The following is an 18,706-nucleotide window of genomic DNA, read 5'->3' on the forward strand; positions in this document are numbered from 1 at the left end:
ATGATGCTTCTCTTATATACGTGCCACATTTCCTCTTGTACAGCCTAAAAAGCGGTCTTGAGTTTGTTTTCTCTTTCTCTCTCTTCTTTCTCTCGCTGTCTCTCCCTCAGAAAGATAGTATTTTGTGAGTTTACAGCCATGCCATAGCTTCTGATCTTGGTATGCAAAAGATTTCTACGTTCCTGGATGCCAAAGGGAAGAAACTCTCAGGAATCTTTATGCATCATCAAAACCCTGAGGGAAATGATGGACAAGTGATTGGGTAAGCAGCTGGAGAATATGATTAGGCAGAGAAAGTGCAAGTGTAGTCTCTACTAAATAACTCCTTGTAAAACCATGCTGAAAGCTGGCTGAAAATAAGGCTTTTAATTAGGGTATTGAAGATGAAGAGTTGGTCAATATTTCCAGCAGAAGCAGCAGCATGTTCAGAGGCATAGAAATATGAGGAAACTGCACATAGTTCAGAGGTTCAAACAGTGGAACAGGACTGAGCAAAAATTGGAATTAGGATTGATAATTGATCTTGGAACAAGTTTTTCTACTAGAACAAGGCCTAAGGTGTAGAGTGGTGGTGTAGTATGAGAAATATTATTATCCTAGATTTTCTAATCACCATGCAGAACCTATACCCCGATAGAATCTCATAATATGTGTGCCAGAATCTGAGGTAGGATAGAACACGGAAACAAGAAAGTATAGGTTTGATGAAATAAGAGGGAGAGACTGGTAGGGCTAGGATGTATATGTTAATTGACTCAACTGAGCCATTTTACTATGTAGACATATTTCAAAACATCATGTTGTACATGACAAATATATACACGTTTTACATGTCAAGTAAATAAATAAGAAACCATGCACAGATGTGGGCAGAGTGGAGGGGGAGTCAAATGTTCACTTAAAGAGATAAAAACTAGAACTGCACTGTATTTATGTTATAGATTTCACCATTTCCTCTAAGTAATGGAAGCTCATCAAGTATTTTCAAGTATTTATTTACAGAATAATTTCAAAAAGCTTTTTGGGAACATAAAGAACATAAGGACAATAAATTAAATAACTGCCATGATAAATAAAAAGTGGACAACATGAGTAAGCCATTTCCTTAAGGAAGAACAAAAGAAATCTGAATAAAAGGTACAATGTAATTAATAATAATGCATCAATATTGGTTTATTTGTTTGACAAATGTACCATAGTAATATAACAATAAGAAAAATAGCATGAGGTGTAATTATATTCTGTGATATCCAACATTTATGTAAATCTGTAACTATTCCAAATTTTAAAAATTATTAAATTTAAAAATGATTTTATAAAATCTTCGAAAGCATGTTGTAAGCCAGAAATTTGGGAGGGCCTATAAACATCTGCTTTATTCATTCCCTTTCATTCCTTTTTTAATTTCAACTTTTATTTTAGATACAGAGGGTACATGTGCAGGTTTGTTATGTGGATTTGTTGCACCAAGGTAGTAAGTATAGTATTCAACAGGTAGTTTCCCAACCCATCCCCCACCCTTCCTCACACCTCTTGTAGTCCGCAGTGTCTATTGTTCCCATGTATATGTCCATGTGTGCTTAATGTTTAGCTCCCACTGGTAAGTGAGAACATGTAGTATTTGACTTTCTGTTCCCGAATTAATTTGCTTAGGATTATTGCCTGTAGCTCCATTCATGTTGCTGCAAAAGACATGATTCCATTCTTTTTTGTGGTTGCATAGTATCTAATAATGTATAAACCATATTTTCTTTATCTAGTCTACCATTTATGGGCACCTAGGTTGATTCTGTCTTTACTGAATAGTGCTGAGAAGAACATACAAGTGTATGTGTCTTTTTGGTCTTTTTGGCATAATCTATTTGTCATAATCTATTTATATATATATATATATATGTATATATGTAATAGAGAGAGAGAGAGAAATAGGATTGCTGGATCAAATAGTAGCTTTGTTCTAAGTGATTTGAGAAGTCTCCAAAATTCTGTCCACGGGGCGAACTAATTTACATTCCCAACAACACTGTATAAGCACTCCTTTGTTTTCTATAGGCTCACAAGCATCTGTTGTTTTTGACTTTTTAATAATGGCCATTCTGATTGGCATGAGATGGTATCTCATTGTGTTTTTGATATGAATTTCTCTGATAATTAGTGATGATAAGCATTTTTTCATATGTGTGTTGGCTGCTTGTACGTCTTTTTATTGAGAATGATCTATTCATGTCTTTTTCCCATTATTAATAGGGCTATTTGTTTTTTGTCCATTGTATTGTTTAAGTTCTATTTACATTTGGGATATTAGACCTTTGTCAGATGCATAGTTTGCAAATATTTTCTCCCATTCTGTAAGTTGTCTGTTTCCCTTCTTGATAGTTTCTCTTTCTGTATAGAAGCACTTTAGTTCACCTAAGTCCCACTTGTCAATTTTTGGTTTTGTTGCAATTTCTTTGGGGGACTTAGCTAATTTTTTTCCCAAGGTCAATGTCAAGAAGAATATCTCCTAGGTTTTGGTCTAGGATTTTTATAGTTTGTGGTCTTACATTTAAATCTTTAATCCATACTGTTAGTTTTCTTATATGGTGAAAAGCAAGGGTCTAGCTTCATCCTCTTGCACTTTTCACCTCAAGGAATTAGAAAATAAAGGACAAACCAACTCCCTAGCTAGCAGAAGAAAAGAAATAACTAAAATTAGAGAACAGCTTAATGAAATTGAGGTGCAAAAATCTATACAAAAGGTCAATGAAACCAAGAGTTAGTCTTTTGAAAAAATAAGACTGATAGACTGCTAGTTAGATTAAAAATAATAAAAAAGAAGATCCAAATGATTATAGTCAAAAAGGACAAAAATGACATTACAACTGATCCCACAGAAATAAAAAAGATCCTCAGAGAATACTGTGAACAACTCCATGCACATAAATTAGAAAATCTGGAAGAAACTGATAAATTCCTGAAACCTCACAATCTCCTAAGATTGAATTAGGAAGAGATTGTAATCCTTAATAGACAAATATCAAGCTCTGAAATTGAATCAGTAATTAAAAAAAGAAACTCTACTAACCAAAAAAAGCCCAGGACCAGAGGGATTCGCAGTTGAATTCTACCAGACATATAAAGAAGAAATGGTACCAATCCTACTGAAACTATTCCCAAAAAAAAATCAAAAAGGAAGGGTTCCTCCCTAACTCATTCTATAAAGCTAACATCAGCCTATTGCCAAAATCTGGCAGAGACAAAACAAAGAAAGAAAACATCAGGCCAATATCCTGATGGACGTGGATGCAAAAATCCTCAACAAATACTAGCAAACCGAATTCAGCAGCACATCAATAAGTTAAGTCACTATGATCAAGTAGGCTTTGTTCCTGGGATGCAAGGTTGACTTGACATATACAAATCAATTTGATTCACTACATAAACTGAATAAAAAATAAAAACGATATGATCACCTTAATGGATGCAGGAAAAGCTTTTGATAACACTCAACATCCCTTCATGATAAAAATCCTGAACAGACTTGGTATCAAAAGACCATATCTCAAAATAATAGCCATCTATGACAAACCCATAGCTAACATGATATTGAATGGGCAAAAGCTGAGACCATTCCTCTTGGGACCTAGAACAAGACAAGGATGTCCACTCTCACAACTCCTATTCAATATAGTACTGGAAGTCCTATTTACAGCAATCGGGAAAAAAAGAAAAAAGAAAAGTCATATAAATAGGAAAGGAAGAAGTCAAACTATGTATTTTCACTGATAATGATTCTATAGTTTAAAAACTCAAAAGACTTTACCAAAAGGCCACTAGAACTGACAAACAATTTTAGCAAGGTTTCAGGATACAAAATCAATGTACAAAAATCAGTAAACATTTCTATATGCGAATAATGCCCAGGCTGAGAGTCCAATCAAGAGCGTAATTGCATATACAATAGCCACAAAGAAAATGAAATACCTAGGAAAACATTTCAGCAAGATGAAAGATCTCAACAAGCATAACTACAAAACACTGATCAGAGAAATCAGAGACAACACAAATTAACGGAAAAACATTTTGTGCTCATGAATTGAAAGACTTAATGTCATTACAATGGCCATATTGCCCAAAGCAATATACAAATTCAATGCTATTCCTATCAAACTATCAATGTCATTCTTCACAGAATTAGAAAAACCTCTTCTAAAATTCATATGGAACCAAAAAAAGAGCTCAAATAGCGAAAGCAATCCTAAGCAGAAACAACAAAGCCAGAGGTATTACATTACCTGACTTCAAACTATAAGTCTACAGTAACCAAAACAGCATGGTACTGGCACAATAAAAAGACACATAGGCCAATGAAACAGAATAGAGAATAGGTGTGTGGGACAAAGCCACACACTTACAGCCCTATAATCCTCAACAAAGTAGACAAAAACAGGCAATCTTCATTGAATAGGATAGCCCCCTATTCAATGAAGAGTGCTTAGATAACCAGCTAGCCATAAATAGGAAAAAAAAGACCTAAAATATAAATATTTTACATAATTTTGAGGGCATATACATCACCTAACATAAAAGTTATTATGCCAAGGCCAGTTTCAATATGAATAAGGCAGTTATTAGGAATTTTGCTGTCACCTGATAATGGTCTGGAGTCAGGTTCATCTTTCTGTTCTTTGATTCTCTAAGATTAAACAATTGTACAATATTCTTTCAGTCTTGTTCCCCTTTCAATTTACGAGAACAACTAGTAATAATAATAACATAATCAATCAATATATAATGAGTTCTGACCATATGTAGACATTCTTACTAGAGCTTTGTAAGTATTATTTTGTTTAGTTTTTCCAAAAACCCTGTGAGTTGGGTTCTTTTATTGTCCTCGTTGTACAGACAAAGAGGTATTGAGAGGTTGTCATTTGCCCTCTAGTATATGGTGGAGCTGAGCCATGATAAGACCATTTGACTACAGAGTCCACAGTTTGGACCTCTCCATTCTACTCTCCTCAATCGTCTGGGCTCACACATTGCCTTAAAATGCTATTCGCCTCCCACTAGTAGACATTGAGAGACGTAGAGTCTCAATTAGATATTTGGGTGATCTATTGATGCTTAGTGGAAGGCCCAAATGGGAAGATATCTACATTTCCAGGCACATAATAGCACACAGCAAATAATTGTTGAATTAATAAGTGGATAATAACAATAAATGAAGAAATACTAAAAGATCCAAAAATCACTAGCAGTTTTTTATTAGAGGAACATCTTGCAGGAGATGTTTTCTCTAAATCTGGTGTAAATATTATGATGGCATGCTGGTGTCTCTCTAATAATACCTTCTAGTTTCTAGGGCTTTTAGAGGCAGAAATTTGGCAATGGGTGGGTAGGGTTTCCTGGTTTATATTGGCCCAGTTACAGTGTCTACTTTAGAGTTAGGCTATAAATGTGCTTATCTTTAGTTCCCATGATGTGTCTTGGAAACATGAAGTAAATAATTCTCCCATGATTTCATGAATCAGGCTTGTCTTTGTCTCCTATGAGTTATTTCAGTACCTGAGAGGGCCATAAGAGCCGTACAGAACAAGAAAATCCGTCCCAAATGTCTATGAGACCCAAGGCAAGAGTACAAATGAAGCCCATGTAACATATGACTAAAAGCTACACAGCAAGCTAACAAAATGTAAATAAAATATCTTCTCATAGCCTCATAACTACTAGAAGGCCAGTTTCCAATCCAAAATCCCCAGGCTTCTTAAATTTCTGCACCAGAATGTCAGCATGAACAGAGCAGGCCTTTGACTGTGAGACCTTCAGTCCACCTCTTCTCTAGTTCCAAACCCCACCATAAGGGGTCTCTCATGTATGAATGTGGACCCTGCTGCCCACATGTGGAGGCTTTGTCCACACGTTTTGCATACAGGGCCCCTCAATACCTCTGCAGTCTAGGGATGCACACATGATATGGTCCACTCTTAGGAGGAAAGACCCAGAGAAGAGGCTCAGGCAAGCTGTGAAAGTGGGCTCATGGTATCTGAACAGGAAATTCTGGAGGACTAGGTACCTAGATAATAACAGTCATGTGCAGTCTCAAGAAAGAGAAATTTTATCATTATTAATAAAAAGAATTTTAATATATATAATTGGTTAAACAAAGAGAGACTTGAAAATGCAGAAGGGAATACAAAAAGCTCTTGCTTTTCTTAAAATAATGCTACCAATTCCAGCTATCAACAGGACATTTAAAATGATTTGCCAAGACTATACATTTTGCTATGAAAGAAGAACATCAGAAAAAGGGGATGTTGCAGCCGGCTTATACTAAGAGAACGCCTGGAACTCTATGTCCTTGAAACATGCCTGGTAATCCCTAGCACCACTCAAACCTTTCTGTTAACTCACACGCTACTCTCGGGCAGTTTCCAGCTCTTCAGGATGTTCAAAATACTATCTTTGGGATATCATACTGCTTTTCGGGATATTCATTGTATGCAAAAAACTCTGAAAATGTTGAGTGAAGCGAAAGAGGAGAACATGATGTTCCAGGTGTTTCATTCTCACCCTCACCCATGCTATTTAGAAATCTCCCAAATGGCAGCCTAGTTCCTAGTCTGTGAGGAGTCCTTCTGTAGCAATATATACATATACACATACATACATATGGCTTCTTAAATATAAAGTCATTAACTCCCAACACAAAAATAAAAATACATTTTTTGTCCCTATATCAAGAAAGCTCTTACAAGGCTAGGGGTATCGCAATTTTCCAGTATATCCTAGGATTAGATGGAGTTTCAGACATTTTTTTCAGAGGTGTATTTTTCAGCTAAGTAATCATAAAAGCCTCTCTATGTCAATTAATTAGGAGATAAAGTGACAAAATGTAAAAACATTGTTAAAAGTTTGTTATTATCTTATACAGTAAATAGAATAAAGACATTTTCACAGCCATAAAATATTGCAAGGATCCTACATCAGAGATAGATAATCTTAAACATAAATGTTTAAGTTAACCTTTTTAGGGATCTTCCAGCTCTGAAGCTCCTACACAGGTATTATAGAAATTAAGTAATCTGGCCGGGTGTGGTGGCTCACGCCTGTAATCCCAGCATTTTGGGAGGCCGAGGCAGGCAGATCACCTGAGGTCAGGAGTTCAAGACCAGCCTGACCAACATGGAGAAACCCCGTCTCTACTAAAAACACAAAAATCAGCCAGGCATGGTGGCCGGTGCCTGTAATCTCAGCTACTTGGGAGGCTGAAGTAGGAGGATCAGTTGAACCTGGGAGGCGGAGGTTGTAGTGAGCCAAGATCGTGCCACTGCACTCCAACCTGGGAGACAAGAGTGAGATTCTGTCTTAAAAAAAGAAAAAAAAAAAAAAGACATGAGAGAAAGAAAGAAAGAAAAGAAGAGAAAGAAAAAAGAAAGAAAGAAAGACAGACAGAAATAAAGAAAGAAAGAAAAAGAGAAATCTGTATAATTGGGATAAATACTCTTTCTGAGGAGAAATAAAATATTAACTTCATTATGTAATTATAACCTTTCTTTTTCTTTTTCTTTGAGACAGAGTTTTGCTCTTGTTGCCCAGGCTGGAGTGCAGTGGTGTGATCTCAGCTCACTACAACTTCTGCCTCCCGGGTTCAAGTGATTCTCCTGCCTCAGCCTTCCTGAGTAGCTGGGATTACAGGCACGTGCCACCACACCCAGTTAATTTTGTATTTTTAGTAGAGATGGAGTTTCTCCATGTTGGTCAAGCTGGTCTCGAACTCCCGACTTTAGACGATCTGCCCACCTCGGCCTCCCAAAGTGCTGGGATTACAAGCAGCTTTATTGATTGATTACGTTTTTTCTAGGTGGTCGTTGGCAAGTCACTTAACTCTGAGTTCATTCTCAAAAATGAAGTTAGGTAACATTATTTATTCCTCAAAGCATGTTTGAGACTCAGAGGTAATAACTGTGAGCATCTCAAGAATAAGTGCTTTCAACCACAGTTCATTTCTTCCTCCTTTCCTTTAGAGGTTAAAATTCTTAAACATTATGGTCAGTTGAAGAGCCAGCTTACCTATTCATCCCCACTGTAATTCCACTCAAAGAGAAACTCAATGTGAAATTGGGTACCTCTTCTTGAGAAGTCTCTACAACAGAATACTGACAGCTTCCATCACCCCAGCACTCCTGGACTTCCTTTCTCTCACACATAAACTTTGTTAAGAGCCTATGTTCATTAGAGTGATGCCTGACTGCATTTCTAAAATTTGGGACACTATGGAACATAGTTCCAAGGTAAATACTACTACATAGGGTGGTTGTTACTGTTCTCAAGCTTTGTTAATAACAGAACAAAGAAATTCACACTACTTCAGAAGAGGATCTGATGAGACCTCAGAAGGAACTTCCTAACACTAGGAATCATTAAACGCTGGAGGAACGGAACACAAAAAGAGATATATCTTCTTTCATTTGAATAGATTTTAAAAGTGGAACAAATTGAATAAATGAAGAGTATTTAGAGACATAAAGATAGAAAAGTTGATCTTTCAAGGTGTCCTCTAATCCTAGGACTCAATTAATGCTTGTTATCATTTGTGGCCAGTAAATTCTCCTGAGTTCCCGAGCTCCCTTGATTATGGTCAAAAGGCATAGGTGGCGTTCTAGAGTGCCACCTGTGCTTTTAAATCGTAATCAAGAGTGATCCATTATAATCTGTATACTGTCTTCTCTTTTATACCAAAGTCATCAAAATGGTTTTTACACATGTACAAGATGAGTTAAGAGTCTTCCAAGAAAGAGTATGTTTTTCAAATCACCTCTTCTGCTCATTCTTTAACAAAGCAATGGAATGCCACATGGTTTTATTCTCAGCTTCTTCATAGCTGTCTTCATATCAGCATTTCTGAGTGTGTAGATGAGGGGGTTCAACATAGGTGTAATCACTGTGTAAAACACGGAGAATATCTTATCCACAGAGAAGCTGCAGAAAGGCCTCAAATAGATGAATATACATGGCATGAAGATCAGGCTGACCACTGTCAGGTGAGAGGCACAGGTAGAGAGGACCTTGTTCTGGCCCTGGCGGAAGTGTGTTCTCAGGGTGATCAGGATGATAGCATAAGAGAATAGTAAGACCAAGAAGCAGACAAGAGACAGCAGACCACTATTGGCTATCATGAGCACCTCTACCACATAGGTATCCATGCAGGCCAGCTTGATGACCTGTGGGACATCACAGTAGAAGTTGTCCAGTTCATTGGGGCCACAGAAAGGCAGCTGGATGACTAGTATGATCTGCATGATAGAGTGGATAAAACCCCCACACCAGCAGGCAAGAACCAACCAAAGGCATAGCTGGGGATTCATGATTGTAAGGTAGCGCAAAGGATTACAGATGGCAACATACCTGTCATAGGCCATGACTGTCAGCAGAAACATCTCACTGGCTCCTAGAAAGTGGAGGAAGTAGATCTGGGTCAGACATCCTGAAAAAGAGATGCTCTTGCTCTGCTGTAGGAAATCCCCTAACATCTTTGGCACAGTAACACAGCTCAGGCATAGGTCAATGAAAGAGAGATGACCTAAAAAATAATACATAGGAGATTGGAGCAGGTGAGCATGGACTTGCACTGTTACCACTATCAAGAGGTTTCCCAGGACAATAGCAATGTAAAAAAACAAAAATAGTAAGAAGAGAAATAGCTGCAGCTCCCAAGAAGATGATAGGCCCAGAAGAACAAATTCTGTCACGTTGGAATCTTGTTCTTTTTTCATCAAGCCAAGAATATCAAGTGACCTAGAGAAAGAAGAATTAAATCAGAACAAGGGAGATTTAAGGTAGATATAGATAGATAGATAGATAGATAGATAGATAGATAGATAGATAGTATATAAATTATATAAAAATTATTTACGCAAGATCTATGAGGTAGTATAGGCAGTACACTCTTACATTGATAGAACAAGGAATTTTGTTCGTTTCTTCCAACTCTTTATTTCTGTAATACTTTTAAATTGCATTAACAGTAAACTAGAAAGAAACACAATGACCTGGACATGAGGTGATAAGTGCATGTTAATCTTTCCATTTCTTTTAATAGACAGAATAATGTCCTCTAAGGACAAAAGTTCTGGAATGGAATATCTAGATCCAATGCCCAGCTCCACCATTACCAATGGAGTACTCTCAGGCAAGGAAATAAACCTCTCTGAGTTTTATTATTTGGTCATTCAGTTTAATGCAGAGTTAGTAATATCTCCCAAGATTGTTTTGAGAACCAAATGTAATGCCTTTGAGCACCATAAAAAAATAACTAGATCTCTCAAGATGAGGAAATATCTCTTACTCATCTTTGTAACCACAGCACAATACTTACTGCATAGCAGAAGCTCAATAGTTTATCAAATCAAAGGAAGAATGTTTTGTAAACAACAAATTGCTATGTTGTTCAAAGGTTAGTAGTTACTACGAATAAACGTATTAGGAAACAAACCATTTAGGAAGGATTGAAAAAGAGCTCATATTTTTTTGTCTTTACTATCCCAGGTCACAGAAATTGGGAAGTTTGTAAAAATGAGGTAAGAAGAAATAGTCTCAGTCTTTAAGATATAGGAAAGCATCAGACTCAGAATGAGTAGGACAATGATTAAAAGACACTAATCACCAAGAGAAGAGACCAGGGGCCATGACCCACATCATGGGGGCATGCACAAAAGCCCACCATGACCCTTTTATAAAACAGAGTAACAAGAGAAATCAGAGTTGTATTGCTTCTGGACTTTTCAACAACCATAGATCCATAAGAAAATAAAGGATTTGCTAAGATATTGTTAGATCCATTTTCCCCTGCTCTACACTCATACTCATCCCCAACGTTTGGTGAGAGTACCTTGGATTACAAACAGAAAATCAGAGAACGTTGATACATTTCTTCCATTGAAGTAGTAGATGCTTCTCTGTCTAGAATATTTTTTATCTAGAACCAGCTATAAGCAAAATATGAAGTAAGACAAGATTTTATTTTGTGTCCCAAGCTTCGTAATCCATGTTGCACTTGGTTCTATCGAGTCATTCAGAGAATGTTACCCAATAAAATCCTTCATACTAGATATCAGGTATTTACAAAGACAATGCAGAAAAGTACTTAAATTCTAAAAATAAAAGCCCCTAATGACAAGAAAACTTTCTCTAGGATATTGTTCCAAGATAAGCCAGTAAGAGAGAGATTCAGGGCTCAAGCCACCTTTGGATGCCTCTGTCACACTATGTTTGTGACCATCCTCCAACTGCCTATATAACCAGGTGCACAGGTGCATCTAAATCTATAATCTCATAACTAATAGAAGGAATCACCTCACTTTCTATAATCAATTGGAAAATAAAACAAAGCAAGAAATACAAGTTAGGGAACGATTTGCTATTATACGTACAGCCCTACTTGAGCTCTGCTATATTGAAAATTCTCCAATCTTTTTTGCATGCACTAAGGATTGCAAATTTCCATAAGAAAACATCATTTTGATGTTCTTTTCAGTTATCTAAAATGCATAATTAACAGGGGTCAAGTCTCATTAAAATTATGGGTCTAATTTTAAAAAATAATCTTGGGAAAACTGGAAAAGTCTGAGAAAGAGAAACCAAAGTTATTTTTTTAATTAAAAAAGGTTTCTAGAAGCCAGAAAACAATGGGAACACATAGTCTAAAGTACTGTTATAATTTAGTCTCAGAATACGGCTGAGAAACAATGTCATTATTTCCTAATGTAAAGGCATAGTATACCCAGGGCGTATGGTACACTTGTTATTTCCACCAAACATGTTGAGAAAGAAACAATTATATTAAAACAGACAATATTAAAACTAAATAAATCAGAAGGATAGATTAAATAAGAGAAGAATATGTAAAACATGTTTTAACCCAAATTACTACAGTAAATTTATAAACCTGAGTTTACGGCCTACTTGTTTAAAGTAAGATTTAATATTAGGAAATTTCAGTACTGTAAATATTCTGGACAGTCCCTAGGTGATTATTCTGATAAGATTTTGATTAAAAACATCAAAATCTTTACAATTACTTAAGATAAAAATAGGCAACTCTGTATGTTAGTTATTCGAGTTTTAATCAAGGTAAGGGCTGGATTCTGGTTATTCTTGGATTTTTTTTACTGACAATAAATTTGCAATCTTCAGCCCATATGAAACATAACACTAAACAACACAGAAAGCTTCCTTTTAGGTTGAATAACATTTCCACATTTGGTAGTCACCTCCCAGCTTCTGTGTTTCTGAAGTCTGATCACAGTAAGAAACTAAGCCTGTGACTGTTCTGTGAAGAATGAAAAGAACACGACACCTATCAACATGAAGGAATGTCTACACCCCAAAACTACCCCCAATCACAACATAATTTCCCTTGCCAAAGCCCTGCAGAGCATGGAAAGCCACATTCAAAAATACCAGCTCCATTACCCCATTAGCAGTAAGATCAGGCCCTATCAAGCATTTCATGTTTCAGAGCCTAAAAATAACCTAAGAATGTGAAAAAGTCAATAAAAATTTTAAGTACACAAAATGAGCCAAAATAATTGAGAATGCTTAATGCAAAATGAAAGTCTTTATGGAAGGACCCTGCTTTGAGAGAAGAGGACAAACTAAAGCTCCTTAAATAATCAAAGGCTACTTGTGTGCAGCTGAGCAGCTGGTCACTCGTCTTTCTAAACAGGGAACCAGAGATGTTTATGAGGAAAATATGAAGAATAGGAGTAAAATTTTTCTCCTGGTACTTGTGCATGTGTGTGCTTTAAGCATAATAGCATACTATATTTTGCTATTATGTTTGTCTTGTATTTATTTTGGTCTGTGTGGAACTAAATGCATTATTAGAGGAGGAAATTTGACTAGCTCAACAATAGAAAATGATTTGCTAGCTGGAGTTTCAATTCCATATGAATTCCTTCTGGAGGCATTTGATGCATTTTTAAATTTCTCCTGAAAACCAAGAAGTGGACACCATTAGTTGAAGATGGTACCTACAGTGGTATTCTCTATTGAGAAAGAAACAATCTTTCTAAACTTCTTTGCCCTTGTTTGAAACATTGCATTCTATATTGCACCTGTGGAAAGTAAAGAAGATTTTAGTAAAAAGAAACTTTAATAATTAAAGAAATGGAAAACGGAATCTAGAAGGGACTATAGCAGAATTAGGTAGTCTTAAGACAATATTGCCATGAAACCCTTGCCTTCAGTTATGTGAATTTGGTCCTATCTTATCCAAATCTTGCAACTACCTTCTAAGATGCCATTAGCCCTAGAATTCTTGATGCTATAGGAATTTCACTGTTCCGTGAATGTTTCTAAGAGTAAATTTAAAACAACAAAACTCAAATGATCTCTTAAATGTAAAAATGATCAATGCCAGAGTATATAGAGAAAAAGAGTGAGGACAACAGTAAACATAAAAATAGCATCAGAGTCAGACAGAGGAGCAGGAAGGGGAGGGGAGCTTTGAATAAATATATCTGAGAAACCTACATCTTTGCTTGTCAGAAGCTATGTGGTTTCAAGGAAGGAAGATGTTTTCCTGCCATTCATCCTACCAACCCTGTCTTCAGCTTCAGGCCAGCAAAATGGGCAATCTTCAGATGACCATCGCAGCTGCCCAGTGCATGTCTTAACTGCTTCCTTATAAGCCAAGCCCTAGTTGAGGGCTGGCTGTATGAACTGGAAATATCTCCGATCCCTAGGACTCTAGCTGTATCTGAGGTTTTTATGGTTCTTACAACACTGCTTAGCTTAATGAGCCCTGGGATTCCCTAAGCTGCTGCTGTTTGAGTTGTATTAAATTTAGTTCTTGCTAGGAAGCTGACCTTGGGACCTGCAGGCTCTGAAGCAATTAGAACTGCTTCATAACGGAACCCACTTATTTTACTTACTTTGGATTGATTAATTTGTAATTTGTCATTGATTTATTTGTATATGCCATCCATTTTCCATGCCTCAGTCTGTATCTGAAGAAGATTCTCACTGGTTTTTCTCTCAACCATGCTCCTTGAAGTAGCAGAAGCTGAAGGATAAATACCATGCTAAGGTATTTATCTCTGGGATAATTCCAGGGATAGCTTAGTATTTATCCTTTAAGGTAATATAGAGTCTTGATACAACACCTGATCTCTTGAAACCTCGAGCAGCTTACCTACTGGCATTTATTCATGGAGTGTATCCAGAAAACACAGCTGTTGTCATTAGTAATTTAATTTTTTATAGACTGACTGTCAAATCTAATTTTTTAAATATCATAAAACATAATTCTCAAACAAATACATAATGAACACATCAAAACCTGTATTTAACTAATTAATGAAGGATAGCAGGATAACAAAACCTGTTCAAAAAAGAATATGAAAAGTGTGATTTTACATAATCAGAGCAAAAAATGAACACTAAAATAAAATTGTTAAATTAGACGTAATCCAGTTAATGTCTCATGACACAGATTTACCTATATAACAAACCTGCACGTGTACCTCTGAACTTAAAAGTTAAAAAATATCAACATGACAAAAATATTCATTTTATTTCATACAGCTCTAAAAAGGGGAAATAAGACCTTAATCTTTGGGATTATCTTTTCTACCACACTAAAAAGATACAATTTAGCAGTTTTCCATAACATCTAACTATATGTAATTATACAATGTCTGAGATTCCATAATTCATATATAATAAGTTAAACAAAATCACATTTGCTAGAGAGTCAGATGACTCTTAGCTGGGCTTGCTAAACAATGATTTTTGTTTTGTTATTTTTTATTTCTATTGGTACATAGTAGGTGTATATATTTATGGAGTATGAGATATTTGGGTACAGGCAAATAATACATAATAATCACATCGTGGTAAATGGGGTATTTATCCACTCAAGCATTTATCCTTCGTGTTACAAACAATCCAATTATATTGTTTTCGTTATTTTAAAATGTACAATTAAATCATTATTTACTATATTCACCCTGTTGTGCTATCAAATACTAGATACTATTTGTTCTTTATATTTTTTATCCCTAACTATTCCCATTTTTCCCCATCCCACACTTCCACCATCCGTCTCAGTTTTTGGTAATCATCATTCTACTCTTTATCTGCATGATTCAATCGTTTTAATTTTTAGTTCCCACAGATAAGTGAGAATATGGGAAGTTTGTCTATCTGTGCCTGGCTTATTTCACTTAACACAATAATCCCCATTTCCATCTGTGTTGTTGCAAATGATCTCATTCTTTTTATGGCTGAATAGTACTCTATTGTATATATATGTACCACATTTTCTTTCTTCATTCATCTATTGATGGAAATTTAGGTTGCTTCCACATCTTGGCTATTGTGAACAAAGCTAAAACAAACAGTCTACATCTAGCAATGAGGTTGCAAGATCATAAAGTAGCTCTATATTTTGGGGAGAATCTCCAAACTGTTTTCCATAGTGGTTGTACTAATTCACATTCCTACCGACAGAGTATGACAGTTCCCTTTTCTCCTCATCCTCATCAGCATTTGTTATTGCCTGTCTTTGGATAAAAGCCATTTTAAATGGGGTGAGATGGTATCTCATTGTAGCTTTGAGGTTCATTTCTCTGATGATCAATGGTGTTGAGCACCTTTTTATATATCTGTTTGCTATTTGTATTGTCTTTTGAGAAATCTCTATTCAGATCCTTTGCCTAGTTTTAAATTAGATTATTAGGTTTTTTTCCTATAAAGTTGTTTCCTGGTTATTAATCCCTTGTCAGATGGGTAGTTTGCAAATATTTTCTCCCATTCTGTGGGTTGACTCTCCACATTGTTGATTGTTTTTCCTTGGATGTGCAGAAGCTTTTTAACTGGATGTGATCCCACTTGTCCATTTTTGCTTTGGTGGCCCATGTTCATGGACTATTTCTCAAGAAATCTTTGTCCAGACCAATATCTAAGAGAGTTTCCCCCAATGTTTTCTTTTAGTAGTTTAATTTTTTAAGGTCTTAGATTTAAGCCTTTAATCCATTTTAATTTGATTTTTGTATATGCCAAGATATAGGGGTCTTGTTTCATTCTTCTGCATATGGATATCCAGTTTTCCCAGCACCATTTATTGAAAAGACTGTTCTTTCCCCAATGTATGTTCTTGCACTTTTGTAGAAAATGAGTTCACTGTTGATGTACAGATTTGCTTCTGGGTTCTCTATTCTGTTCCATTGACCTATGGGTCTGTTTTTTATGCCAGTACCATGGTGTTTGGTTACCATAGCTCTATAGTGTAGTTTAAAGTCAGGTAATGTGATTCATCCAGTTTTGGTTTATTTGTTCAGGATAGCTCTGGGTATTCTGGATCATTTGGGCTTCCATATCAATTTTAGGATTGTTTTTTCTATTTCTGTGAAGAGTGGCATTGGTATTTTGATAGAGATTCAATCTGTAGATTGCTTTTGGTAGTATAACATTTTGACAATAACTGTTTCAATTCGTGAACAAGGAATATCTTTCCATTTCTTTGTGTCTTCTTTAGTTTCTTTCATCAATGTTTTATAGTTTCATTGTAGAGATTTTTACTTTTTTGGTTAATTCCTAGGTATTTAATTTTATTTGTAGCTATTGCAAATGGGATTACTTTCTTGGTTTGTTTTTCAGTTCACTGTTGACATATAGAAATGCTACTGACTATTATGTGTTGATTTTGTATCCTGCAACTTTACTAAATTTATCAGTTCTAATAGTGTTTTTGTTGAGTTTTTAGGTCTTTTCAAATATAAGACCACATCATCTGCAAACAAGGATAATTTGACTTCTTCCTTTCCAATTTGGATGCCTTTTATTTCTTTCTCTTGTCTGACTGCTTTAGCTAGGACTTCTAATACTATAGTAAATAAAGTGGTAAAAGTTGGCATTCTTGTTGTGTTCCAGATATTAAAGGCTTTCAGTTTCTCTCCATTCAGCATAATTCTGTCTGTGGGTCTGTCATATATGGCTTTTATTATGTTGCAGTTTGTTCCTTCTATACCCAGTTTTTTGGATTTTTATGATGAATGGATGTTGAACTTTATCAAATTTTTCAGCATCAGTTGAAATGATGAGATGGTTATTCTCCTTCACACTGTTGATTGTGTATCATATTGATTGATTTTCACCTACTGAACCATTCTTGCATCCCTGGGATCAATCCTACTTTGTATGTTGTCATTTACTTGTGGAAGCTAAAAATTAAAACAATTGAACTCATGGAGATATAAAGTGGAAGGTTACCAGAAACTGAGAAAGATAGTGGCTGGGGGGATGGGAAGGCAGGTAGGGATAGTTAATGGGCACAAAAGGTAGTTAGAAAGAACGAATAAAATCTAGTATTTAATAGCACAAGAGGGTGACTATCATCAATCATAATTTAATTGTACATTTCAAAGTAACTAAAAGAGTGTAATTGAATTGTTTGTAACCCAAAGGATAAAAATGCTTGAGGGGGATGGATACCCCATTTACCATTATGTGATTATTATGCATTGCATGCCTGTATCTAAGTATCTCATGTACTCAATAAATATATGCACCTCCCACGTACATACCAAAGTTTAAAATAAATTTTAAAAAAGAAAAGAAAAGGCCAGGCACAGTGGCTCACACCTGTAATCCCAGCACTTTGGGAGGCCAAGGCAGGTGGATCAACTGAGGTCAGGAGTTCAAGACCAGCCTGGCCAACATGATGAAACCCCGTCTCTAATAAAAAATACAAAAAAAAAAAAAATTAGCTGGGCCGTGGTAGTGGGCACTTGTAATCCCAGCTACTCAGGAGGCTAAGGCAGAAGAATTACTTGAACCCAGGAGGCGCAGGTTGCAGTGAGCCCAGATGGTGCCATTGCACTCTAGCCTGAGCAACAACAGCAAAACTCTGTCAAGAAAGAAAGAAAGAAGGAAGGAAGGAAGGAAGGAAGGAAGGAAGGAAGGAAGGAAGGAAGGAAGGAAGGAAGGAAGGAAGGAAGAAAGGAAGGAAGGAAGGAAGGGAGAAACTACAAGGCAATAACTTGACCATAGATGCAAAAATTCTCAACAAAATACCAGCAAACTGAATCCAACAACACATTAAAAAGACAGTTCACCACAACCAAGTGGGTTTTATTCCAGGAATGCAAGAGTGAGTCAGTACAAGTGAATCAAAAAGTTTGATACATTACACTAATAGAATAAAAGACAAAAACTATACAATCATTTCAATAGATGCAAAAAAAAGCATCTGATAAAATTTATCCTTGCTTCATGATAAAAATTCAACAAATTTAGGCATAGAAGGAGCATACTTCAACATAATAAAGGCCATATATCAGAAACTCACAGTGAAAATCATACTGACATAGGAAAAACAGAAAGTCCTTCTTCTAAGAACAGAAAAAAGAGAAGGATGCTCACTTTCACCACACCTATTGAATGTAGTACTGGAAGTTTTGGCCAGAGAATCAGCAAGAGAAAGAAATAAAAGGCATTCGAATTGGAAAAGAAGAAGTTAAATTGTTTCTCATTGCAGATGACATGATCTTATATAGACAAAAACATAAAAACGTTATCAAGACAACTCTTAGAAGTGATAAATGAATTCAGTAAGGTTGCAGAATACCAAATCAACATACAAAAATAAGTAGCACTTTTATGTGGTAATAATTGTCTGAAAAGAATTCAAGATAACAATCTTATTTATAATATCTACAAAATA

The 18,706-nt window shown here is 35.8% G+C and overlaps 1 protein-coding gene across 2 annotated transcripts; it reads right to left on the reverse strand.

Moving 5' to 3' along the window:
• Positions 1–7,682: 7,682 nt before the first annotated feature.
• On the reverse strand, positions 7,683–13,613 carry OR4Q3 (olfactory receptor family 4 subfamily Q member 3). Of its 2 annotated transcripts, XM_077937606.1 has the most exons (2): positions 13,513–13,613; positions 7,683–9,774 (listed from the first exon to the last, which is right to left on the reverse strand). In XM_077937606.1, coding segments are annotated over exons 1-2 (966 nt in total). In that variant the 5' UTR covers positions 13,515–13,613; the 3' UTR covers positions 7,683–8,810.
• Positions 13,614–18,706: the final 5,093 nt, after the last annotated feature.

This window comes from Macaca mulatta, chromosome 7, assembly GCF_049350105.2.
Source record: "Macaca mulatta isolate MMU2019108-1 chromosome 7, T2T-MMU8v2.0, whole genome shotgun sequence".
NCBI classification, from domain to species: Eukaryota; Metazoa; Chordata; class Mammalia; order Primates; family Cercopithecidae; genus Macaca; species Macaca mulatta.